Raw genomic sequence first — 26,501 nt, forward strand, 5'->3', positions numbered from 1 at the left:
GCTGAGCCCACAATGCAGAGGACACTCGGCTGCCAGTCTGCTTCAGTCTGGGGACATGTGCATCGTGGACTGGCGGGTCACAGCTGTGGTTAGGTCATGGGAGAACCACCTCAATGCTGGTGAAGCTGGGCCCACGCAGTTAAACTAAATAACATGTTTCAATGGTAAAATGTCTCATTTGAAGGAGCTGGCTCCCTGTACATTAAAATGACTACAAAATAAAAATAGAACAGAAGGAAACCAATTAAGGTCCATTTGGCAAAATGCCTAAGAGGCTACTAGAGATGGGAGTTGCTGTGCCAGGCAAAATTTTATCCCATCTTTATTTCTTCCAAGCGTTTTACACGCACACACATACACGCACATTTTTGTAAGCATGCGTGCAGGCACTCATATTACCATTTAAGAAAAATTGGCAGAGCATGAGAGAGAAATTGGCATGTTTTAAACTTGTGGCATCATGCTGAGTCCCTGAATGATTATAAGGCTCCGTGTTGGAAAAAACCAGATTCAGGCTCAACACAGTCTTTAAGCGCAGGAGCATGTGAACCCCTAAGGATACTCTTTGGAAAAACAGCATGTGGCCACCTCAGCCAGCTCTCTTACATTGTATTTCCCCATCAGCCTTAGGTAAGAAGACACCAGGACTAAGAGTTCTGGGTCACCAGGGTCCCCTGTATGTCTCTGTAGGTGCGTTTACTGAGTGTGGACTAAACACCGGGCACCCTAAGCTTCACAACATTCTTCTAAGGATGTGTTTTATTAGCACTCCATTTCATGGAAGAGGAAACCACGCCTTAGAGAGATTATAAAGTTTGTTCAAGGCCACCCGGCTGGTAAGTGGCAAAACCAAACTTGATCTTGGGTCTTTCCGATTCTCTTGGACTCAGTAGATTTATCAGCATGACTGTGATGAAAATCTCTTTACTACATACTCTGAGTTAAGCATTCTGAAGTTTCTGGAGGGTTAGTAAAGAAGGCATAACATGACCTCAAGAAGCTTACAGTCCAACTGGGAAGACAGGGTGTTCTCACCCAGACCACATGTCGGTGATGGAAGCTCTAAGGAGGTCGGGCACCACACACTGCAGAGGGCAGAATGGGCTGCCTGGGAGGCCTGGCTTCAGCAGGGCTCTGCCTAAAGGCAGAGCAAGATTTTTACTAGTACAACAATGTATAGCATCAGTACGAATCTGCCAGGTTTTACCACAGGAACTAGTGGTAAACAAATACTAACAAATAGGAGGAAACAAGTAAGATAAAAGACAGGTAACAGACCACACCACATACGATCTAAGAACATCTGACTGAAGCCTCATTCTTGATGCTAAAGCAGTTGACTGGGCACCTGTAAGCAGCGTCAGCTCTCTTCAACAGTCATGATGCAGACTTTAACTTCATGAATGGAACCCAACAGGTGGCTAATCTAAGTTTTATTAATATTTGGAAGAAAGAGGCGTACTAATGTGGATGAGAAACTGATAAAAGGACACACCTATTGGAAGGGGAGGACCAACACAGGATGCAAACAAACAAAAACAAACACACTAAAAAAAGAAGACAAGTTCTGCCCTCAAGGGTTTACAAAGGATTGGGGTGAAGAATATGCAAAGATAATTCACAAAAGAAGAGCCCCAAGTGGCCAAACGAAATATGAAGATGACGCAACACTCCTAGGTGTGGAGGACATGCCAGGAGGGGCACTGAAACCTCTACTCTCAGACTGGCAGGGGCTCAGAAGAAGGACAAAGCCTTGTTCCCAGTACAGTACCTATTTCATAACTCTGGACTGAATTGAGTAAATGAATGCATTTATCCTTTACCCAGCAATTCTATTTTTAGAAATTTACCCTAAAGAGAGAATTATGCACATGTGGAAAGACGCTTATGATGGCAAAAAAAATGGAAACGTCTATCGATAAAGGACTAGTTAAGTGTATTGCTGTGTATGTGCAATTTAGTATTTATAAATGTTAAAATGATTTACTAGTATAATGTTAAAAATGATTTGTTAATGTAATATAATGTTAAAAGTGATTTACTTTTAGGCATCAATAGTCGTGCCTCTATGATTCACGTAAAATCATGTATCTGCACGTATTGGGGGGTGTGTGTGTGCACATGTGTACGTACAAACAGAGGTATCTGGCTGAGTTACCATTATTGACCTTTTGGTGATTATTAACGGCCAGTGGGATTGAGTTCTGTTTACTTTCTTTTTAAAAATAGGAATAATAGTAACTACCTCACTGGCCTGCTGTAAGAATTAAAGAGACGACTTGTGCAAGGTTCTTGGAACAAGGTCTATACACTGTGCGTGCTCATATATTGTTTGAATTTTCAGAGCGGTCCACATCTGTACATATCTTTAAGCTCATACAATAGAACTACTTTTTAAAAAGATGATTCAGGGAGCAGTCAAGCACAAACGCCAAAATGTCTAAGGCACACTTAAGACACAAAGCATGACTGAGGGCAAATTTCTATGATTCCATACTGTATACAAGCACAGGTTGAGTGCACACCAGGAAAGGAGGAGTGAGAATGGCCAGGCTTTGTCTGGAATGGCTTTCTTCCAAGAGGTAGTCTGAGTGACGACTTCTCCAGAGGAAAGGACCATGAATTGACCATTACTGTTACTTCTCCCAAGACCGGGAGGCACGGCCACATGCTACGCTGGATGGCAGTGGGGACCATGGACGCTGCTTTGTTAACCTGAGGGCCCTGTGTAGGAGGCCTGCCCCCAGCCCGTTGTTTTTCCAGTGAGGTGGGAAGCCCCATGAAAAAGATGGCAGGACCCCCAGGCAGGCTACTACCCTCCTGCCAGCACCATCCGGTTCCCTGGCCCTGTGACATTATCTCGCTTTTTAAACTCTGAAATGGCTTACTTCTAGGAAAGTGGAACTTATACCTAAGATTCTATTGGTTCCCTGAGCTAATTCCTGATTGGTCCATTTCCCTCACTCCTGATTGGCCCATTTCTACAAAGCTTGTTCCTAATTAGTCACCTTTGTTATACCTTATTTACATATGATGTTACAAAATGTTGCAAAGTCTAGACTGGTAGCCTATAAAAGCCTGTGTGAACCTACAGACGGGGTCCAGAGCTTGGAATGTTAACTCCTCTGGGCCTGCTGGTGTAATAAACCTGAGTCTCCAACCTTCCGTGTGCTGCCTGGTCTCTCACCCGGATCCAGGTTGCTGTCACAACTGAGCTGTAACACTGAGCTGTAACACACTTTGCTGCAACACCAGCACTGTCTTGCTCTCTGAATCTGAACAGCAGGAGAGGTCCTCTCTTACCGGTGGTAACTGGCCACTTGGAGCGACACATCATGACTGACGAGTGGGAGGTGCCAGGCAGGGCCAAAATGGACCCAGGTGCTCACAGCACATACCCTCAAGAGCCCTGGGAGGCAAGACACAAATTGCAGAAGGGCTACTCCAAGAACGGGTAAAAGCACAAGCCCTCTGCCTCCCAACTTGCCCAAAACCCCCTTCCTGTAACCCAGGGAGAGGGAACATCTGGACCTGGTTTTGAGGCTCTCCAGCTGCAGAGCCACTAGAGTGAAGTTCGTGTTTCACTGGAAATTGCATTTCAGGGGCTTATAGACTGTCCTTTCTGATTCTCATCAGCGTGAAGTACAACCTAGAAGACAAGCTGGTTCACAGACCAAATCAGCTTTGCTTTGAAATGTCCTCCTCTCCAGCCCCTTTTGAAAGTAGAATTAATGGTCCAGGTGGCGAGAAATCAAAAAATGAAAGAAAAGGACTTGGGGTCATCTCAGGTGCATTTCTGTGCCTTCATAAAAACCAGACTCATCCCCTGGGTCAGAGCCCGCACCAAACCTTCAGAGCATGTGTTCTCCTAGGAAACGAGAACCAGTGAGACTGAATCCGTGTGAGTCGTTGGCCTGGGGCTTTCCTCTACAGGAGTAGAAAATCATGTGGACTCAAAATGTGTTAGAACTTGCTGAGAGGCAAGGAGGCCGCAGGGAAGGATGCTAGACCCTGTCAGGCAGAGAGGGCAGCAGAATGAAGCCCCTGCAGACCCGGCGCCAGCCACTGCTCACTCTCTACCTTGTGCTTTTGGCAACTGGCTTCCCCAGGCAACGGGACCCTAGCTTGCAATCAGCACAGACCGCCCAGCAGTCGGCACTGGCCCTTCTACCTGGGCCTCACTGTGCCTATGGGAAAAGCAGGTGCATCTGGGAGTCTGTCAGGTGAAGAGGCCACAGCACCGCTTCCTGCCATGCAGACAGTGAACACGAAACCTCTGCTCTAGCCTCTCCTGTCAGTCGACGGACTGCTCCTCCCTCTGGGCCTGGAGGCTGCGGCAGTTAGGCAGGACGAGCCTGTGGCATTCCAAAGAACAAGTTCCTTGGGGTGGAGAGAAGCAGGGAGGCCTGGGACACCCCTGATGCTGACAAAGGAGGGTGAGTCACACATAAGGCAAGAGGTGACTTGGGAGCTAATGCTCGTCACTGCTCTCTTCCCCAGGGACCAACCGCGTAGACGCAAGCAGCTCAGACCAGACCCCCTTCTGCATATTACATAAAGCACTGGAACTTTCTAGTGCTTTCTGTCTTAAGATCTTTGCAGATAAGAATCTCTATAAATCCGGTTTGGGGATCATCTGGCTACCTCATGGCATCTGTAATCACTGTGGAACAGAACAGAAGTAACTCAGAAGAGCAGCAGAACTTCTTCCTACAATTTAACCACTCACTCCCCGCTAGGGTTTCTCTCTTCACATCCCAAAAGACTAGCCCCAGCATAACTCCTGGATGCCAAATGAGCTCAAGTACATGACAAAAGAGACCCCCAAACAGGTGGCACACTAAAAGATACCCAGGACCAAGGTCTGCTAAACTTTGGGTGTAGTAATCATTTCAGTGCCCAAATCATCCAGGGACTACTAGAATCTATTTTAGGCTTTGAAAGCACCTGGACCGTGGAAGGCTGACTAAATAGAATCCGACTATCTCAGAGGTGGCCAGCCCTTTAGTCTCGTCTCCTACCTCTAGGGCCCTTCTTTCAGGCCCCACAGCATCAAAATAAACAGAAGCTATCCTTGGCCATCAAAAGAAGGTTACAGCATGCTAAGCACACACTTGGACATTCTCTCCCTCTTCCAAGGCTTCCTGTACTGTGTCCCAGTAGGCGTTCCCAGGACAGCAGCTGGTGAAGATGGCCTTGGCTGGATGGCAGAGCAAAGACAAGCTGGAACCTGCATGCGTGTGACTGCTATTTTGTGAAAGTAGAAAATTTTGAACTTAGAAGGATACAGTGGTTCATCACTTGGGGAGGGGTTGGGGTGGGGGCTAGGGGGTAGGATACAGCAGAGGGCCCGGGACAGCACAGCCCCTGGACACACCGCTTGGTGGCCTGGTTCTCCAGACCTGCCACCTGCCGCTGCTGCATTAAGTCCGTATGGGTGAGAAGGTGTGATAAGCACCCTTCAGGCTGTGAGGTCCAGAGCTGACAGTACCTCTCCCCAACTTACTGCATTAAGAGTCTTTCCCTAAATCTTCTAGGTCATAGCCAGATAGCCGATTCCCACCTTCCACATCCAAGAATCAAAAGGAAGTGAGACCTGGTAAGAGGCCTCAGGTTTAAATCATGGGCTCTTTTGAAGAGAGAGGCCAAGAGGTGATCCAGAAGTAGTGTAGAAGTTAGCAGTGTGTGCTCTGCTTTCAGATGGCCAGGATTCACATTCTGGTTCCCTTTTTCATTACTTTTGAGTACTCAGACAAGTTATGAACCTCTCTATGCCTCAACTTTCCCATCTGCAAAATGGGGGAAAATACAGCCCCTGCCTCATTGGGTTGTTGGAGGATTACACAGTAATACATATAAGATGCTTAACATAGTGTGCGGCATGTGTAAGCACTCAAAATCTGGCGCAGCACCATCCAGAGCATGGATACCCGCTTAAGACGCCTTGTCCGTTGTAGACAAGTGCTCTTTGGAAGGACAGAAATATATGCCTTGCTGGATGGTACGGACAAAGGACAGGTAGGCCCACAGTGTGGCCCAGCTAGCCGAGGAATAGGACTAAACTACTCCCTTAACCCGCTTTTCTCTCCTGGGGTCCTCTGAAGACAGACAGCCCTTTCCTTCTGACTATATTAATGCCAAAGCCTTGTCTATCTGTCCATGCACGCAACACAGCATTACTGCAAGAACCCGGCTTCCCAGGCCTTGCCCCCAGCCTCCGCCGACGAAGGGGCAGCGGCTCCACAGGGAGGCCTGCCGCGGACCGTCACGGCTTTTCTCAGGCGGCCTCCCACCTGCTCTGGTCTAGCCTTTAGGCTGGGCAGTGGAAAGCCAGAACATGAGGCTATTACTCGCCTCCGAGGAGGAAACAGAGCCATGCTGGGTCTCAGCAACTGGACGAGAACACACCACTGTCGGCATCCAACCACCTCTGCCTCCTCGGAGACGGGTAGGTTTCCTGTTGTGTCAGCCCCGTTTCCTTCAGCAACATTATACTGCAAACAGAGAGCTACTCTGAATAAAGCACCAAGGTGTCCCGTTTCTGGCTGGGGAGGAGGGGAGGAGGCAGACGGCCTTGTTCTCCAGAGGGAAGCATTACCGCGCCTTGACCCTCTCTAGACAGCACCTCTCCCCTCTCCCCAGTCCTGAAAAGCCCGGTTTGAGGACAAGAAACGTGCTGGCTCTCCTTTATGACCTCAGATGGGCAAGTTCTAAATGGCAGCTGGGTCTATTACATGCAGTGTGAGAGGGTTAAACAGGACAGCCTCAACTCTTTATAAACTTTTGCCCTGTGGATATGCGCTCACTGGCGGCAGTACAAGACTCGAGCTGTATTACACGCCTTAACGATATGGTTCAACTGTCGGTCAGGCCTGGGCCTGGCACTGGGCCAGACCGCAATCAATGGGACACAGAACCTCCCCCTTCAGATCATCACGAAGGCTCATATTATCTCCTTTTCGTCGTGCTGGTTAAATTTATGGAGCAGAACCCTGAAGCTGCATTCCTCGGCCTGGGCCGGCCCACGCGGCCCTCCCTCCCTTTGTTCGGTACTGTAAGCGAGCCGTGCTCCGGAGGACAGCAGGGTTGTTAGTTCAGGCACTGACTGTTTGCTCATGACTGAAATGAAAAGAGTTCAGGGGAAGGGCAAAAGGACAGCCCAAGTGTAAAACCCCATCCCGGCAGGCCCTGGGCCCCTACGTACAGGCCCCGAGCTGCTCCTGAATGGACGACTGCACTTTGTTCTCACAAAAGCAAACTCTTCGGTCCAATCTCTAATAAACCTTCTATGAAGCGGCGGCCGAGTCCTCCCGCAGGCACCTCCTGTGAGGCTGTGGGCCCTGGGCACCTCGGGAGGCAGGCTTCCCCGGTACAGCTAAGACGTTAAAGGAGCCACAGTTCTACAGCATCCTTTAGACCTGCCAGTTCCCATGGGGGATGGGAATGGAAACGCTGCTAGTAGCTGTCTTATTTTTAACATTAATACTGAAAAAAGTAAGCGTGTTTTTCAGGCCTTGACTACAAGGGTGAACTCCTGGTGCTTTGTGCACACGTGCCCTGGAGGGGCGGCATCCCTAGGGGACTCGGTCTCCTGGAGTCAGACAGGAGAAGGCCCCGCGGGGCCTGCTCTCACCCGTGATCTTCAGTATCTCTGACTAGTGTACAAAGGGTTAAACAAGCAGCCCGATGGACGGGAGTTGACTTTAGTTTTAGAGTTTAACCCAAGAGAAGAGCACTCCTGCAGTGGCTCCCGAGGCGTGCGCCTGCAGCTCACTCCAGAGGATGCACCTCATGGCTGGAAAGCTGGTACATCGCACAGCTGAACCCAGGCTCTCCCAGGGGCAAGTCGTGAGCCCACAGTTCACCACGTCTGTCTGCTGTGTCTCAGCGGGCCCACCTATAAAACGAGGCTGCTGGGTTGACTTGTGGAAGTCTGGGAGGGTTACTAGGACTCTTCTAACCAAGGTCCAAGTATAACAGAGGAAGGACTAAGAGGAACAGAGAGAAAAGAAACCCAAACCCAATCCAGACCAGAGACATGATGAGAGGGCCAGGCAGGAAAGCCCTTGAGGGGAGTCTCTGCTGCTGACCTGGTGCTTTCCTGCCCCTTGTGTTGTTCCGGCCATTGTGAGGCAGCCCTAGTCTAGGCCCAAGCTTGTTTAAAAATAAAACCAGAAATCTCACACCAGCAACAACACGCACTGAGGCATTTTCCCATTCTGGGTGGAGGTAGGCTTCTCTGATGGAGTCTCGTGAAGCCAGTGGCCTGTTTCAAATCAGATGCGGTTCAATCTGATTCAGATTCAGAGCACACTTATTTCTGAATGGAAACTGTACAGACATTCTTGCATTTTTCTCCCAAAGTTTCCTTATCTACTGTGCTGATGTTCAGAGATGAGCTGCTGAATTTGTCATTCCAAAGCCTCAAGCACCTTTTTTGGGGGTCGATAAGAGGTGCCACGAAATGAATGGGGTCACAGAAAACTGTCTCTTGCTATTGAGAACCCTCTTCTCTATGGTAATTCTTCTACTCTGTACTATCTGTTTTGGTTTGTTAAAAACACAGGTTATAGAGAACCACTTACGTCAGGAAAGAAGAGGCAGGAAAAAGCTAGGCAGATCCATCCTGGAAATCCTCAAGAAAAATGTGCAACCCATCGAATCTATCTCCAGTTATTCACACAGAGTTGCAGGCTTCAATCAAGGCTTTCGTCATAACACTACCTCACTCCTCCCAGGACAGTCTGCAGTACAAAGCACGTGCACACACGTTATCACAGGTTACACGAATACTCAGAAATGAAGCCAGTCTCCATCAGGCTGCACAACAGAAGGGCTCCTGAAGGCTCAGTTCTGGCCCATTGTGAACCCAGACGCGTCAAGATTCTCTGATACATTAAACTTTGGAAAACCGGACCCACCTCTGAGAATGAGACTCCGCTGTGGGCCGGGACAGACTTCGAGAACTTACGAACAGTGACCTGGGTGCCCCTACTTCCTGCAGGGCTTTCTCCATCTCGGGGTCCCTCTGATGCCCACATTCCAGGGACAGACAAATCCTAAGCGAACAACAAGGCAGGCTCCAAAAATGCAGGAGCACAAGCTGCTTGCAGAAAGGATGCAGCGGCACCGGCCAGTCCACGTGCCCAGAGCCACGGGCGACGGACTCGCAGCGGCCCGGCGTCTCCCCAGCACGCTTTCCGGCCCGCCTCCTCCCCGGGCTCCTCGCCCTTGCCAGCTCCTCCAGCACTGCGGACAGGGCTGCGAAGGGCTAATCTGATACCAGCTGGGGAACTGAAAAGGAAATATGTTTTGAAATTTGCCTTTTCACACCACACAGATCCATTTTTGGTGCAAAATGGCCTCTGTCAAGGGTTTTGTTTTTTGTTAAACACTGATTTCTTGGCCATCAGTTAAAAATCTGCCAACCTTCAGGGACCTCCATGTGACTGAGCATGTGGGAAGTGGTCCATTTACACGGGTTTTTACGTGGGCCATCCTCACATACTCCCCGTGTGACCCAGCTTGTCACGTCTGGGGGCACCTCAGTCTCCCCAGAGGTGACATCGGAGGGAGGGTGGAAGCAGAGACAGGGCAGGCTTGGCCACAGATTCCATGCCTCAGGGCAGGAGATGTAACGGCTCAGGCTGGGCCGAGGGCTGCCCAGGGAGACGTTCGGTACAGGCTGCCTCAGACTCACCCATGGCCACTTTATTTTTAGAGAAGGCAATCAGGTTTTCATCTGTCCTCCCTGGACTCTCTTTGTCCCTGCGCCCAAGCTTCCTCCTGACAGCAGAGCCAGCCCTAAGGGAGCCCCATCTGTGCTGTTCCTCCAGGGGTTACACTGTACCCAGGCACACAGATGTGACCGGGGCAAAGACGGTCCTTGCCCACTTTGGGGTGTGAAGACTGACCCGAGGACAGGATGAAGAGCTGTCTGCACGAGGCCACAAAACAAAGTAGTGTCCGGGCTGGAATCAGGGTTCTGGTCTCATGATTTGCAATCTGGTTCTCTTGCCAGAAGGCCACGCTGCCGCCAATACACAAAGGGAACATCCAGATAGGTTATTTTGATCATAGAGACATGAATCAAGGAGGAACTGATCCTCCAGTGACGCAGTAAAAGACTGTGAGCTGCTGTCACTTCAACACAATAAATCAGATGATGTTCTGGGTGATTCTGTCAGCTCCACCACCGCATTCTGGGAATAAGAATAACATCCCATGAACTCTATCCCAAACTTAAAAAAAATCTGTGGTACATTAGACGTCAACAGCAGTGCCTTAAAAATCTGTCACTAGAGCACTCTGTATTTATCATCCGGTCAACCTAAGTCTTAAATGCACTGCCCAGCTGGCATGTCACCCCCCCATGAGCCACCTCCCTTGCCCAGTGACACCCAGAATTTCCTAAAGGAGCTAAATTTCTGCAAATAGGACAAATGGGAAGATGAGTTTTGAAGTGGATCATGAAATGAACATTTATAATCCAGACAAAGCTCATTTTCAAAGGCTCAAAGCTTTATAATATCAAAGTTATTTCCTACTTTCATTACGTAGAAACCATGAAATAATGAGTGTACAATGAGAGTAATGTTTTAAAGAGCCCATCACACTTAGCTAGAAATGAGAGTCATTCCTTTTAAACCTTAGCCCTGAACCTAAGAGCACTTTTTTTTTTTTTTAAACAGACATAGGGGACCCCAACCTATGTGATAATGTTGTTGTGAGACTGTCCTGGCAAGAGACAGACAGATAAGCCCTCGATAGTTTCAACAGCCCCACTGAAGGGGGATCTGATTCTCCAACTTAAAACCCTTTAACAATGCTAAACAGTGGACTGTCATGCGTCTGGAAAATATAACCGTTTTTGAAGAATGCTTTCCAAACCACGTAATGCTTTTAAAGCTGTTTATCAGAAGAGCTGGATGAGCAACAGTGGCCTGAAACAGTGTGTCAGCTGTTGTAGGGTCGCATGCCCCATCCTAATTTCCGTAAGCACTTCATCATTCTCGGCTGTCCTACCCTTGGCGGACAACAGATGCCAATGTTTGGAGACATTCGCTACATAACTTTTACCCGACAAACCTGGCTCCAGGACAGATTTCCATGTCATGTGGGGCTTTTGGCTGAACTCTGCTCGAACCCAGAGGCATATCATTTACAGCAGACACTAACAATAGTTTGGGATCACCTGCTCTTCACAAGCGGGTTCAGAGCAAGTTCGTGGCCTCTGCACACCTTTTCCACTGGGGTTCTCGTACACAAAGGCTCAGTGCCCAGGTGAGCTTCTCCACCCGGAATTCCAACCATGTAACCATCACAGGTCTGTAGGCCTGAATTTAACTGTCTGTTTCGTGTGAAGAAAGAGAATGGGACAGACAAGAACCCAGCAAAGCATATGAACTCCTCGTCTTGCACTAGAGCAAGCGGTCAGCAAGTTTTCAGGCACAGAGCGTTAAGTAAGAGGTAAACACGTAATCCCGGTTTCACATACACTCAGCATCCCCTCTTCGGAGAGAATACTGACACAAATGCCATTTCTTGAGCCCTAATTACATGCCACATGTCAGGCTAAGTGCTTTGTATACATTATGTCATCTAATCCCCGTAACCACCCACTGAGGCAGGCGTCATTATTCCTATTCCACATGAGTCAAAGGAATCTCACCTCGGAGATACTACGGGGGAGAACCTTGCAGCAGGGAGATGACTCAGATTCAGGGCTGTCTGACTCCACAGGGGGCCCTCTGCCCTCGTACCACAGACGTGGGAGCCAGGCAGCACTGCCGGAGCCCCCATCGTCCCTGCAAGGGCTCGGTTTCTTTTCACACTGGCAACCACAGTGCTCTTCTCCTTCAGAGCTGGGGAGACCTGCGATTTTATGTTCTTTCCACATCTCTTTCTGAAACAAGCGCTTCCCTTTGAAGAGAGACCTCTTGCCCTTGGAGTGTCAAGATAAGAAAACTTTCAGCAACTTCCCTTGGAAACTACAAAACACCCATCAGCACCCAGGATCTAAGTACAGTCGCTCACCAGCTGCCGGCCCCTCTGAATAGCTTTTATGGTTCAACGAGGGGTGGTGACAGGGCCATGTCACTGCCGTGGGGTGCGCTATTTCTTTCATGTTCCTGGGATCTGACAAGAGCCTTCCACAACGTGTTTCTTTACAACACTCAGAATGAGAGATTAAAGACCAATACCAGACTGAAAGCTGGGGTTGGGACTAGCAACGACCTCTCTCCAGATGCATTCTAAATCTTCCTGGGAAAGAAGGGTCACTGACTGCTTAAGCAGATGCTGTTCAAAAATTGTCATGATGATTAAATGAGATAATACACGTAAACGACAGAGAACACAGTAAATGTTCGTAGTAAATGTTCAACCATGTCAGCAATAATATTATTTATTAATATCACCAAACTTAAAGAATGTTTTAGCAGAAACAATGTATATGGATTTCAGTAAAACCACATTAATTCAGAGCTACTAGTTGAATGTGGAGGAGAAGAGACCTCAAGAAAGGATGAATGAACTAGTGAAAAGTCTAAATTATAGGATTTCTGATTAAATGTGACAGATTGAGTCCAGAGACCCCTCTAAAGTGAAAGCAAAGGGATACAAATGGCACGGGTCCAGAAGGATAAAGAGAAGGTGTCAACAATATTTTAGAAGCTGAAAAGCAGATGGAACAGTGGTGCTGAGATGTAAGCCTGAGGGAGTGGAAGCCACAAAGCAGTACGCTAATTAGTCCGCTAACCCGCTGAATTTCTCGAAGATGGAGGCACCAAGCAGCTCTGAAGGCCTGGGGCATCAGGGAGGAACAGGGAGGCCTGTCTGCGAGGTGGTGAAAACAGGAAGACTGCCTAAAAGCCTGCAGAAGCAGCAGCAAGACCTGCAGGTCCCTCCTTCACCCCCAGTCCGCCTGCTCCTCCTCAGGAGAAGACCGGCAGCAACAGGTCCCGCCCGATCCTTTCACGGCAAGGCCCCTGGGCCCCACACAGAGAGCCCTCACCCGCAGATTAGTGCCTCATCCTTAAATGGGAGTAGAACAGACAGTCAAGAATCACCAAACATCCGGAAACTGCCCCTATTCATGAAAGAAAAAGACAAACAAATGGGAGAAGGAGCCTCAGGAGAGGGCAAGGGCACCAGCTGCACAGAGGAGCCCGAGAGCAGGCTGTCCAGACTGCACCCGGGGCATCCTGGAGGAGAACGGCCAAGAAAAGGGCAACGAGAAATTACTAAATGCATGTTTTACCATGTTCAGGAGAGTGTGTCGATGTGTTAGCAATAGGCAGATAGGACAAATCTTTTAAAAAGTTGTTACTAACCTCAGAGTAAAAAGAAGTTGAAAGTAGGTAAGTTTGAGGATAAACTGGAAATATGCATATAGAAAACTAAGCAAACAGTAATAAAAGCATTTACTGACTCCAGGGAGAGAAAACAAACTAAAAAGTTAAACCAAAAAGGAAACATAATCACAGTAACCTACGTGGCTTCGCTGGGAATACTATTTACATAGTCATAATGCAGAAACAAAATACTGATTTACCCGAAAAGGATGATCTAACTACAGTATATTGAAAAATGAGTGGGGGATGTATGTACAGCAATAGGAAGTTAAGTAATATTAAGAAATAGCACTATATTCCTTTTTTCTTTTCTTTTAGAAACATGGAGGTAAATACCTCAAAATTGAAGAACCAGACAAAAGTGCTGAAGGTGGTCTGTCTCTAGGGGAGCAGGAATCAAGAGGCAGGGAAAAATGGGGCAGTTGACAGCTGGTTTTTGATTTCAAATGTGTAGATATCTTTGACTTCTACAAGTGTGGATGTATATTTACTTTGATAAAATAAAATTTAATTTGAAAAGCTAGAAATATTGTTATAATGAGATAAGGTCAAAATGATAGATTTTTTTTAAAACATTGTTCTTATTAACTGTAAAAACTGAAGAATACTTAGTAAATATGTGTAAGCTAGAATTTAAAAATCATGAGATCATTAGCCAACTGTAAACAATTAGTAAAATGTTAATGATTTGTTTTAAAAGGGTTGTGACGGACCCAATAATGTGGGAAAAATGCTCATTGCTACCAAATATACACCAATACACACCCTCCAATAAACATCACCACCACAAATACAGTTTTGTTGTTTTTCAAGAACAAATAGCAAGTCAAATGACTAGCAAAGGGGTACTTAAAGAAAGCTATAGGAAACTTACTTTAATTAACATATAAGACTAATTTGAGAATATTAACACACAAACAGCTTGATGATTCTCAAGAATCTGGAAGATTCTTCAAAGCAGACAGTATTTAATACCTATTATATACCTGGAATATAGCAGGAGATCAATACTTAATCACTTGAATTTCTACTGTCAATTCGCCTGTACATGAACCAGTGAGCTAACTAAGACTAATCGGGTCTGAATATCACAAGTTCAGAATTGGCTCAGCTGAACTGATGGAGCCCCTCATAGTTTAAACAAAAACATAAAGACTCTCTGAGGTTCACATATTTTCAACAGGGGTATGAAAGCACTCACACATGGTAATTTGGCCTCTGACGCCTTGGAAGGCGGGCAGGTGGCGGTACCCCGACCCTAACTGTGCTGCTGGGGTAGATCAGCAGAGCCTAGCGGACGGTAAGCTCCATCCATCCTGGGAGTAGTTCTCAGTGAGGTTACACTGGATTCAACCAGCCCCAACCTGCCAGGGTTAGCCAGGATCCCTGTGGCCCATCCTCCTCATAATGAGACGTGAAGTTTTGCTCTGCCTCTCCTTTGAAGTTTTCAGCAGTCCCTGGAGTTTATGATACAGCCTGGGTCACCCCTGCCATTATCTATGCTTGAAGTATGTTTGGGAAAATCTACCAGGAGCTGTCTCTGGTGTTAGCACAGAACAACTGCCTCATAAAAACTGCTTTCCACAAGGAGTTCAAAGGAGCTTAGCCAAATATTGTGGGCTTACCCTGCTCCACCAACTTTGCTAGGGTGGAAAACTGAGGTTTTGCCAAGTCAGCTCCAACAGAGATACACCTTCTTGATTTCCCGAAAGAGCTCAGGGCACTGCTAACACAACCACGTGGCCTTTTGAGAAGGTGGACCTTGCACTTTGAAGTCATCTGCTGTGCACTTACCATGCTGCTGAAGTTAAAATTTATTAGGACGGTAGGTTAAGGTGAAGGACTAAATTAGGTAAATTATTGTGAGAGGTCTTTCTGATATGTGATAAAATCCTTCCAATTGTTACTTTAAGAAACCCAGTAAAAGTCAGGAGCAAACTAGGAGGGCTGACAACTGTTGGCAGGGTGCCAAAGCGAAGCATCCCATCACAGCGGCTACAGTTTAATCCACGCTAATCCACCACTGCCGATACATGCTATTTATCAGCGGGATGATGATCGTCACCATATTTCCCAGTAGAAGAGCTTGTCAAGGAAATTAACCAGGTACAGGTATTTGTTGGCTGGTGGCACATTCGTGAAGTCACAGAAGGTGCAAAGAGTGGCATTGTTTTACATTTTTGCAAATTTCCTCAAGACCTGCTTAACAGAAAACAGCTGCATTCTCCTATCTGCGTCTCCAGCCAACCTGTTACAATATCACACACTGTGTAGCTTCTGGAAGATTCTGCTGTATTCACTAGACAACATTATTACAAAAATAGTTGTTTGTTTATCTATATATCTATATATGTATGAATATATAAGTATATAAAAATAAGTTTGACCTAACAGATCCCTGAAAGGTTTGGGGGTTCCCCAGGGGTCCTTAGACCATATTTTGAGAATCTTTGTTCTAAAAGGACCCATATGTATAAAATTTGTGCTAACTAAAAATCAGTTTCCTCTACATACTAAAGCAGATCCACTAAGAATATAGATTAGTAACACTGTTAACCTGATTTGAGTTATAGAAGCCCAGTATAATAAACTTGTTTCTTTTAGGGTGTACTGTGATTAAAATGTTTTACTAATTCAATCTCACTTTCCCCCCTATTTGACAAATAAATGAGAAACTTAGCAAAAGTCTGGCAAAAGAGTACCAAATAAAGGTATCGGGGCAAGGAAACTCAGGGTTAATCATAGCGTCCAAACCCACTTTTTCTCCCCGCACAGATGACAAGCCTTTAGTTGTAATACTACAGTCTTCAATTCTTTGCCAGCCTGTATGTCCTCTAGGTATCTCAGAATTCTCTTATCTGTCTAAAGGTCTCTGGGACCAGGGGATATGAACTCAAACCTGGATCCTCTCTTTAAGGGAGATTCCAATTTCATCCTGGGCAAAGAGGGATGATTCTGTAAGGGAACACAGTGAAAGACATAGGATTGCCATCCAAATCTAAAAGTAAATAAACTTAATGTCTCTGCAGAGGAACTCTACCAACAGTAAACGGCTTCTCATTCTTTTCTAATGCAGGGAATACACGTTTTTCTCAAGAAGAAATACACTTCTGTTTCTCTTGAAGTTCAAACCAAAAACCTCAAATGCGTATCTTAAATATGTAAGATCACGTGTCATTCCAGAGTTTTAAAAATCAAGTCACCGAACAAGGAAGGGACTCATGTACAAGGGCTAGACTGATGATTTAATTTTTAAATGGAAGAAACCAAAATCAGGAAGCAGTCACACTTTCCATTCTATTTTCTTATCTAGGTGCTGCTGGTTGAGATACCAGGATTGTACATCAAAGATGTACATGCCTGAATTCAATTTACTTTTACTTTTGGAAGCAGGATAGTGCAGTTTCCATGAAGTCAGTCATCTCTGCAAGCCAAAAATGGCAAAAAATAGACGCTCTCCTTTCTAGAAACGATTATAATGTACCATGACCAAAAAAGTGGGTTTTTTCCCTAACAGATAATCTTGCATAAAAATGAGTCATAGGATTTCAGAAATGGAAAGGCTTTTCTCAAATATGTGTGTGCAGGAACACACACACACTTTTATCTTTTCTTCCATGAACAGATTTGAGCTTTCCATAAGTTGTGTTATGAGAATGGCACTGCCTGGAGTCTTTGCGTGAAAGGGGAGTACAGTGTTTCGAGTTCAGCAAGAGGGAAGAAGTCTGTATCAGAAAGTAAGATTTCTCTGCTTGTGTTCCTGTGACAGGAATTTTAACTTATAAGGCAAGAAGGACTGTTAAGATGTTTCTTAAAAATACCTTATCCTGTAACTTCATCAGTTTAATTTCAGACCCGAGTGAGACAGTGCACGTCACGAACACAGCTCTGAACGCTGTTTCTGCTTCCAGGTCTGTGCAGGAAGGCTGAGAGCAATCCATCTGCCCTCAAGCACCCTCGGGGAAGGCCTGGGGCGGCCAGACCTGCAGGCGGGAACGCAGGGCTCTCGCCTCGCACACCCGCACGGGTGAGCAGAAGATGGACAAAGTGGCAGCCCCGCATCCACGGCGCCACTTCTGGACAACAGGAGAGGTATGGACAGTCTTTTCCCTTCAGCCGGAAGCAACAGTAGTTCTCAGTTTCACTGAAGTCTCATTCCTTCTCATGGTAAAACTGACATGCTATCTAACGCACTGGCTGCCCCAGGCAGCAGATGGTCACCAAGCCAACAGACAGATCTGCCCAAAGACGAGAAACAGAGCCCCAGGGTCCAAGCTGCACCACTCTCGCGTTTCATCAATAACTGTATCTTTATATTGATGCCACCAGGGTCTGTGGAACTCATCTGGAAGGGCTGTCTGGTACTTTTTAAACAAGTAAGAGGCGGTTGCTGCCGGATGACTTGGTATTTCTTCCTGAATGGTTAATTTTACTGAGGAGCAATTTTTAAAATTATCTTATTAAAACAAACACACGATAGTTGTACAATTCATTTACAGTTTTAAGATAAAACAGAAACTTTCCAAGAAATGCTGGACTTGCTCTGCCTCCAGATACATGGGGTACCGTCCGGGTACAGTCTGCTCTGTGCTGCCTTCGACAGAACGTTGGTGGGAAAAACTGAGAGCACTGGTATATTCTGACAAACATTTTAATTTTTATTAGATTTTCACCTTTGGAAGATCCCTAAAGGCTTATTAATTCATGCCAGCTCTGCTTGACATGTAATGTGAAACACCGAGGACTGCAGACTGCTGGTCGGGGTAGGACACTGAGAGAATGCTGCCAGACTAAAGCGAGGAGCAGGGGAAGCAGCTCCTAAGTCCCCTTTGCTGACTTTCTTCTAACCTGATGGCATTCAGGCTCTGCGGACTCAAGAGGATCTTAACCCTTTTATCCTGGAAAGTCATAGGTAAGATGCAAACACTGTTAACAAAAAGGGCTTTTCCTTAAAAAAAATTTCCACTTCAGCTTTACATCTAAGAGGTCATTAACGGAAAGTCTCTCTAACGAATTTTGGGTGGTGCCTCGGGAGCGTTTTCACAGAAGTCAAGTATGCCCACCATAAATCTTTTCTGTGAAGTCAACCAAAAGGCTACTCAAAAACTCTCAGAGCAACTGGAATTTACATCTGCGTGCACAACACAAGGGTCCTGGGATTCCAGAACACTATCAGAGACCTGATGGCTATATTCTTACACACTGATCTATCATCATCCTTCAGATTTCCCCTTCCTCCTTATCTAACTTAAATAATGAGATAAGCTCCAACACTCCTGAGCTTTGCTAAATTGGCTTAAATATTTCAAGTTCTGCCAACTCCCACTTCTCCCGTTTTGGGTCTTGACTAAAAAGGTGAAGAAATATTTTGGAGGAAACCTCAGGGCCAAGCTTCATAAATCTTCATCTGCTACTTTCCTGAAATGTCATGAGACCCAAAGTCTACAACATATGGTATTTCGGGAAATAAACAAGCAAATAAATAGTTCAGAGCCGGCCACTCCTCCCTTTCCCATGATGTTTTTGCCTTCTAGTGTGAAACGGCTGCTCCTGGGTCTCTGCAGCTTTCTGCCCACGTATCTTTCCAGATACTACCACCAAGTACCCCCCAAGCCGTGCAACATGCAGAGAACTGGACATGCAGCCCGGCTGGTGCCCTGCTCTCTTGAAGGGTGGGCGGGCTTTTCTACATGGCTTCAATGGCACCACAAGTGTGGCTGCATCTGTGTCACTTCCATGAACTTTACTCAGGAACAGACAAATGCGGCCCAATACACGTAGACTAGAAGATGCAAGCCGAGCCAGCAGAACGCTGCCTTGGAAAAGGCTTCTTAGTTCAGTTCCAAACCACACATACTTGTACAGTTAACAAATGCAGCAGGGGATACTGGTCCACAGCATTCATGTTGAGGCCAAGGCTCTGCTGTCCTCCGCCCTCTCCACTCCCCGACCCCCACCTGCCTTCTCAACGACTGTCAGACTGCACGGACATTTCAGAGAACAGTTAGGTGGCTGCACGCTCCAACAAGGAGAGGAACTTGGAAGTATTTTAATCTTAAAGAACTCAAGGAGGGGGGGTCCCTATAAATAAAATCATGCTCAAATAAACACAAGAAGGAGCCAATATTTCCTGTAAGGCCACTTTTTAGATGGATTACTGGAAGGAGTATTCTTTCACAGTTTTATGGCTTACTTTGCTATCATCTGCTTAAAATTTGGGTCATTTAAAACATAGATGCTAAGATCTAAGCCTTCACTTGGATGAAATATTACGAAGGAAGCAGAATGCCTCATTCCGAGAGTAGACTCAGAGGCAGAGCCCCTGGACTCCTGGGTTCTGTCCCTGGCTCAGTCCCTGGGCTCAGGTCAGCCCTCGGTCAGAATCTCACTTCTAATCCCTTCAAATCATTTGTTAGTCCCTGTTGTCTAAACAGTGGGGAAAAACCCTGAGTAACACCCCTGGATCCTGTTCAATCAACTGGGATGGTTGGTGATGGTTATAACTCACTTCCAAGAAACCACGGTGATTTATCCCTTGGTAGAACTAGTACGTTCCTAAGAGATCACAGTGTCATCAGAACAAACCCTGAAGGCACTGAAACATTTCTCCACCTGCAAAAACCTCGGTGCTCCTTTAATGTGACTTTCAAAATTAATATCACCCAGCATTTTATAGTTCTTTATAGTTTCCACATAAAAATAACTCTGGTTGGGCTTCAAACCTCTGAGAGAGAGAATAACACAACAAGTATATTTATCCCTAGTTCACAGAGGAAAAGACAGACTTCAGGAGGCAAGGAGGTCTGACCAAGGGCCCAAAGCCAATGAGTAAGGAGTTGGGACCCAGTCCTGTTTTTCAGTTCAAGTGTTCTTTTCTACTTTGCATGGCTGCTCACCAATAACCCAACTTTTGGACCTAGGCTAAGGGACCTTACTAAGGGAAATAGGCCAAAGAGTTTCACAAGACTCTGTAGTGCCTTTTCAGTGCAAGAAAGGGTAAAGGGCCAAATTTCTTTGAGGCCCCCAGTTAGCATGAGTCTAGCACGTGCATGCCCTACTCAACGCTGGCAGCGTGGCCCTGGCTCTCCCACTACGGGCTCCTCCAGGGACAGAGAGGAGACACAGCAGCATAACTTCTCTGTCCTCCTTCACCTGGAACATGATTCCTTCTTCTCTTCATCTGGATGACTCCCACTTACATCGCAGGCTTCATCTCAAACATCGCTTCCCTAGAAAGGCCTTTCTTGACCTCACTGACCGTATGTCAGCAAACATCCTTCTACTCCTTGCCTTCTCGAATTATCCAGTCCCACAGCACTCTGTACATCTCCTAGGTCGTTTATCAGTTTTAGCAAATAATTACCTACATGCTTATTTGTTTTACGTTTGCTGTCCCGCCTGACTGTAAGTCCTTTGAGACCAGGGAGAAACTTGCTTTCTGCTATAGTCCCGGCCCTGAGTTCTTAGGCAATTTTCAATCAATATTTACTTACTGAAAATGAATGAGTCACAGACAGACCCTGGCTGACACTAAACAGAACCTTCTGTGGCATCACTGGACAACTGGTAAAGATGACAACAACACTTTTCCTTCTGTAGCAACCATTTTGTGCTTTTCTTATGCTCCTAAAAAGGATGCAAAACTTTATCAAGACTTCTAAATGGACACTGTATAAAGTACAAGTGATTTCTTTCTGGTCAACATCATTAAAATTTGCAGCACAAAATAATAATATTCTTAAAGTTTAACCTATATCTGTCTGTGTATAAACATACACACACACACACACACACACACCCCCTTCGGTCCCTTTTTGGAACAGATCACTTAATCCCTTGACCACTTTGGGATTTTAAGGATAAGGATGGTTCCTTTTGGAATTCTTGGGGTCTTCTGCTTTACTTGTGCTTCATTAGGCGTTAACCGTCCTAACGAAATACTGGAGGCAGGCTTCTTGGGCTTTGAGCAGACATGGAAAAACTAACTGGAAATACTTTTGAAGCCTCCCTACTGCCCCTCCCCCTGACTTCATAAATGCTTCAAAATATACTCAAGGATTGTTTCAGCTCTATATCTGAGAATAGAATGTAACTTAACTAAAGTAAACTCTACAGATCCTTCTTTTTTTTTTTTAAAAAAGGCAGCTGCTTCCAGATGGAAGACATTCTGGCAGAACACACCACACGGTCCCGGTCTACAATCTTAAGCATTTCCCCTGCTGCAGTAATGTGTCATCAGTAAGGGTTCCTGGTGACAGAAAATGGATTCATTTTAATTGGGGATGATTTTACTTCAAATCCTATCTGAGGGAGGCGTAGGGTGTGGACATGGCCCAGGCTCTCGGCATTCTGAAAGGGCACACTAATTCACTCAGGGAATATCTATTAGCCAGGCAGCAGCAAAATCCTTCTGGGCTTAAGTGGAGTCCAGCTTGGCTGGGAACTGTACATTCATTATATCCTTTGTTGATAAGATCCCCAATTAGTCACTCTGAAAAGGGGAGGCTAAAATAGGCCACTAACACGAATAGCTAAGTTAAAGTAGTTGGACGCTGAGGGATTTAGAACCATATGGGCTGTCACTGATTTCCTGTCTCAGCTGGTATCAAGGCAAGACATCCCCCTGAAGACTGCCAGTTTCCTTGGGGAGTTTCCTTAGAAGACTGGGAGATTGGCTGGCACTTTCAAGTGGAAGGAGAACTAAGAAGGGACAGACTCACATGATGAACCACAACTGCAGGGCTTCTAGAACCCTGCCATGGAGCCTCGGAGCAAGACACAGCATGTTGCGTGAGAATTTTCTTAATGGGCATGTGGGGGTCTCAGTAGTTTGGTGAACAGGGGAGGTCTATAAGGATGCAGTTGTATTTCTGACCCCTCTTATAAAGAAAAACAACATTATACACACAGAGACCCAGTATATGCAGATGAAGATACAGACAGACAGACACAGATATAGATACAGATCTGGTGAAATTTTTGCCAGATTTTTGTGCCTCATTTTCATATATTAGGCAGGTCAGAAATTTTAGTTCCATGTATTCAAATTTTTTAAAATGACATCATTAAGGCAGAAAGCATATGATTAACTTATCAGTATGGATTAGGAGAGGCAGCAGAACTGGGCTGGAAATTGCAGAAGCCACTCCCCCCACGACCACTGACCTGGGGCCACTAAGTGTGGCTGTGTCTCTCACCGCCTGGGCTGTTTCTGATGCAAAATCCAGGGCGCCTGCCACTGGCTTGGTTACAGTGCCAACAAGCCCCTTCCCAAGGCCAGATATGAAACCGCTGACACCCCCTTCTGTTTTCACACCTTCCACTGTTGAGGTTATAACACTGGTCAGTCCACCAATGATACCTAGCAAAAAAGACAAGGGCTTTTGTAACCTGGCCAACGACAAGAGCAAAAGCATTTAAAGCCAAACCCCTCGATTCCATGCACCTGGCAAGGTAAACTCAGGGGCAGAATGCCAATCTCTTGACAGGCCACGGGCAGGCCAACTCAAGATGGGGGGCCAGCAGATTTGGCCACTATGTTTTAGAGTCAGAGAATACACATTACATATTGGTCAGAAGTAAAGTGCGTTGCAGTTTAAAAACAAATCAAGGAAAAGCTAAGAGGTTAAGAGTGGCTACTTTTTAATTCCAGAGCTTGAATAGCATATGGGCAATAAGGAGACGATGCAGATGTAGGATTCAATCAACAGGCTAGCAAATAGGGCTCTTGGGGAAAGTTGGGATCTCATAAACTATAAGGCAGAGAGATTACTAAATATAAAACCTCAGTTTTCAAAGAACACCGTGTGGCTGGCCAACACCACCCAAAGTCTGAAATGGGGTAAAAGCTAATGGGCACTTTGCTAAAACACGTACAGGCAATCAGAGTAAACGAGGAAGACTTGATGAACGGCACCCCCAAAGCTGCCAGAGCCAGCCAGGACCCTCAGTGGAGTCAGTTCAAAGGACCAACCTAGGTCAAAAAGACATTCCAAACATTTTGCCAAGTTGACAGCAATGGCCTTAAAGAGCCTCAAAAGTGGCCAGAAGTTGGCAAAGGCTGGAGAGGCCACAGGCTTTGCAGGGAAGAAGCAGGGCCCTGTCCGGGGAGCAGTCCCAGGATTTGTGCCAGGGACACTCACAGGATGTTTACCCTTTGACGGTGGGGGTCTGAGGATGCTCTCTAGACCCTTCAGCTCTAGTGAGACAAATTGGTAAAGGAAATTCCTTGGGTGAGAATGTACTAACAATTCACAACATTTCTTCTGGATTCTGGGTCCGTTTGCTCCAGCGAGGCAGTACGCCTTTCCTAAGCTTTTGAACAAAGTTCATGGCAGAGACAGAACATCACTGAACCTGGGTCAAGCAGAGCCCACGGAGAGAACTGAGACTGACTCCCAGTTTTTAAACCAAGAAGATTGAATTCATTCTGGTTCTTGTTATCTTTTAAGGTTTTTTGTTTTGTTTTGTTTTCCCATCCTGAAGGAAGGCTCTCATGCTAGGCTACTGCTTTCATATAACCCAGAGCTTAATGGGTCCTCTTTGGATAAGGCCCCTGGTTGTGGGTCTTAGACAGGCCTAGCTGGCTCCTGGAGGTGTTGTACATATTATCTGAAGGATCTCTGGTTGGAAAGGATTTTGCAGTCTTGAACCAGTCACCCATTTTCTCAGCACACTGGTATGTCCATCTAAAAAGTGAGGACAGCCATGCTTTCTCTCTGCATTTAAGGATGCTGGACAGACACAGGCATCAATACACACAGCAAAGCACTCCATATTCACTAAAAAACAGGCCTCTGATGGTCCAATGCACTATCATTACAGTTACTAGAAAGAATGATTAAATGTTTAACCCCAGATGATTGCCCAACAATCAACTTTTAAAGTCCATAAACAGATTAATTTCAGACAATTTTTACTTCTGGATGGATGTTTCCTTGGGGGCTGCTCACTTTCCAGCTGGGCAGGCTTAGGAAAAGCAGAGGCATATAGATCCAAACCTCACCATTAGGAAACTTGATAAAAATTCTGCCCTAAGCATGAAGACAAATATGATTTTTATAATGTATATTCCTTCTTCTTCCTCCAAATGCAGATAATCAAAACTTAATGAATCTTGATAAAACCTCTGACAGCTTTAGACTACTCCTAAGAATCTGGTACAAACAGCCCAATTTACAACCATTACTAAGCAAGAGCTATATGCCAGGTTACCATGTATAAAGGTGAATACAAAACAGTCCCCTGGCCCTCAGGAGACAGTCTGACTGTCTAAGTGGGGACCGTGGAGCTGGGCAAACGGCATCTGAGTTGGGACTTGCAGGTGGAGTAGGATTTTGACAGGCAAGGAAGTGAGGCAGAGGAGGGAGCGCAGAAGAAACGCGAGTCAGCAAGGACTCGGAGGCATGTCTGGGGAGCAGGACGTTGCTCTGGGTGACAGACAAACAGTGTGGCTAGGGGACAGTGGTTGGAAGAGCTGGCTGGGTGACTTTTCTAAGGGCTTTTAATACCACGCTAAGAAGTTGTTGACAACAAAACGCAAATGAGTCAGAATTAAAGCCTTAAAAACCAGAATTCAAACAAATTTAGAGACTTAACACATTCACGCCATCACCTACGTCTCTTGGGCACATGGATTTACAATCCCTGTGAATGTGCATTTATACAAGACTCAAAAACATCTGGGCCACAAACCTGGCTGCCAGTTTCACACTTCACGTTCTATGGAAGGAGCAAGCAGTAAGCAGAAGGCAAGTCGTGAAGCAGCAGTCCTAAATTCTAAGAAGGAGTTCAGATGGTTACGCTTTCTGACACTTTGGGAACAGAAGCCAGAGAACGGGAAGGAACGGCGATGCGCACAACGTTCTGAACGTGAATGAGGATTTCTCAGAGGTTGTAACATTTCCACTGCTAGGAGGACAGAAGGCTATCAGGCGCACCCAGATACCAAGCTAGGATTTCCGCTTACAGTTGGATGGGCGGAAAGGTATCTCTTAGGAACTGTGGCAGAAGAGCCTGGTATCACATGCCTTACCATGAGCCAGGCCGTGGATGCCAGCTACAAGGTGTTCCCCACTCGTGGCTGCGTGGTATCTGATGTACTCCCGCTCCGACTGATGGCGAGTGTCCATGGTTTTCCCTAGGCCATCTGATAATGTCCCTGCGAACTGGAATGAAGAGAAACAGAAGGAAAAGAGTTTTAAAGCCTCAGCACTCTTTCTTACTATTTTAATTATTTAAAATAAATACCCTCCCTTGCTCCTAGCTGGGATTCAATAAATACTGACTGAGAGAGAGATCAGCTGCTGAATTATATACACCACACGTCCCAGGAGAGTGGTTTTTAAACACTGGACCCATAACGAATTGTGGGACTTATACACCGGTGGACACAAGGCATGCAAACAACAACTAAAAATCCATAATGACATTTGCCTTCCACAGTCCTATTGCTAACTTAATGAAAAAGGTATAACAAAATGGCCTATGGCCTAGGGGAGGGGAGGGGAGCTTTGGGATTCTATAAAGGTAAGGACAGAGGCTCTCTGCTCTAAGAATCAGTGGGCTCAAAATAGGGAATATGGTAAATTGTTGCCTTAGGATTTGCTATGAAAAGTTTTAGACATATCAACTGCCCAAAAGTAATGCCTTTTCTTTTACTTATTGAAGTTACCAAGTGCCTCGCTGCCCAGCCCCATTTGTGAAAAGTAACAGTGAAGTACATGGAAAGGTTAACAGGTTATGAAGTGGCAGACTTGAACTCAAGACTTCAAATGCAAAATCCTCCCCCACAAATCAGAGAGCTTTTATTTATCCTGGCATACTTTAACCAGAGACGCTGTCTCATCCATCAAAGCTGGATAAAAGGACATAAAACTCTGTTTTGTCACAAGACAATTTGAAAAGGTTTAAAGTGACAGTTAATAAACCACAGGGTACTTATCCTCATCATTCAGGCATAAAAAGGGAAGGATATCAAATATATAATTAACCTTCTCGGGAAGGATTTACCAAAACAAGTGGTTTAAGTGCCAATGACCCAGGACTAACCTTTCAGAAAACTCACAGGAATGTTATTTGGATATAAAGCTCAGTGGAAAGATTCAAGGCAAACAGCCTGCCTTGGAAGCCCCAGTGCACTGGGCA

General features: G+C 45.9%; 1 protein-coding gene across 11 annotated transcripts in view; it reads right to left on the minus strand.

Moving 5' to 3' along the window:
- VPS13D (vacuolar protein sorting 13 homolog D) overlaps window positions 1–26,501 on the minus strand; it is a 225,281-nt gene that overhangs the window by 22,580 nt on the left and 176,200 nt on the right. For 4 of the 11 annotated variants that reach the window (XM_074377398.1, XM_074377399.1, XM_074377396.1 and 1 more), the window contains 2 exons: window positions 25,390–25,522; window positions 22,521–22,716 (listed from right to left, as the gene is read on the minus strand). The exons of 1 other annotated variant lie outside the window; for it this stretch is intronic. In XM_074377398.1, the coding sequence (XP_074233499.1) occupies window positions 22,521–22,716; window positions 25,390–25,522 (329 nt within the window). Of the gene's footprint in view, window positions 1–22,520; window positions 22,717–25,389; window positions 25,523–26,501 lie in introns of those variants that run through there. 6 more of the 11 variants (XM_074377400.1, XR_012511450.1, XM_074377402.1 and 3 more) reach the window with 6 other exon arrangements.

This window comes from Camelus bactrianus, chromosome 13 (genome assembly GCF_048773025.1).
Source record: "Camelus bactrianus isolate YW-2024 breed Bactrian camel chromosome 13, ASM4877302v1, whole genome shotgun sequence".
NCBI classification, from domain to species: domain Eukaryota; kingdom Metazoa; phylum Chordata; class Mammalia; order Artiodactyla; family Camelidae; genus Camelus; species Camelus bactrianus.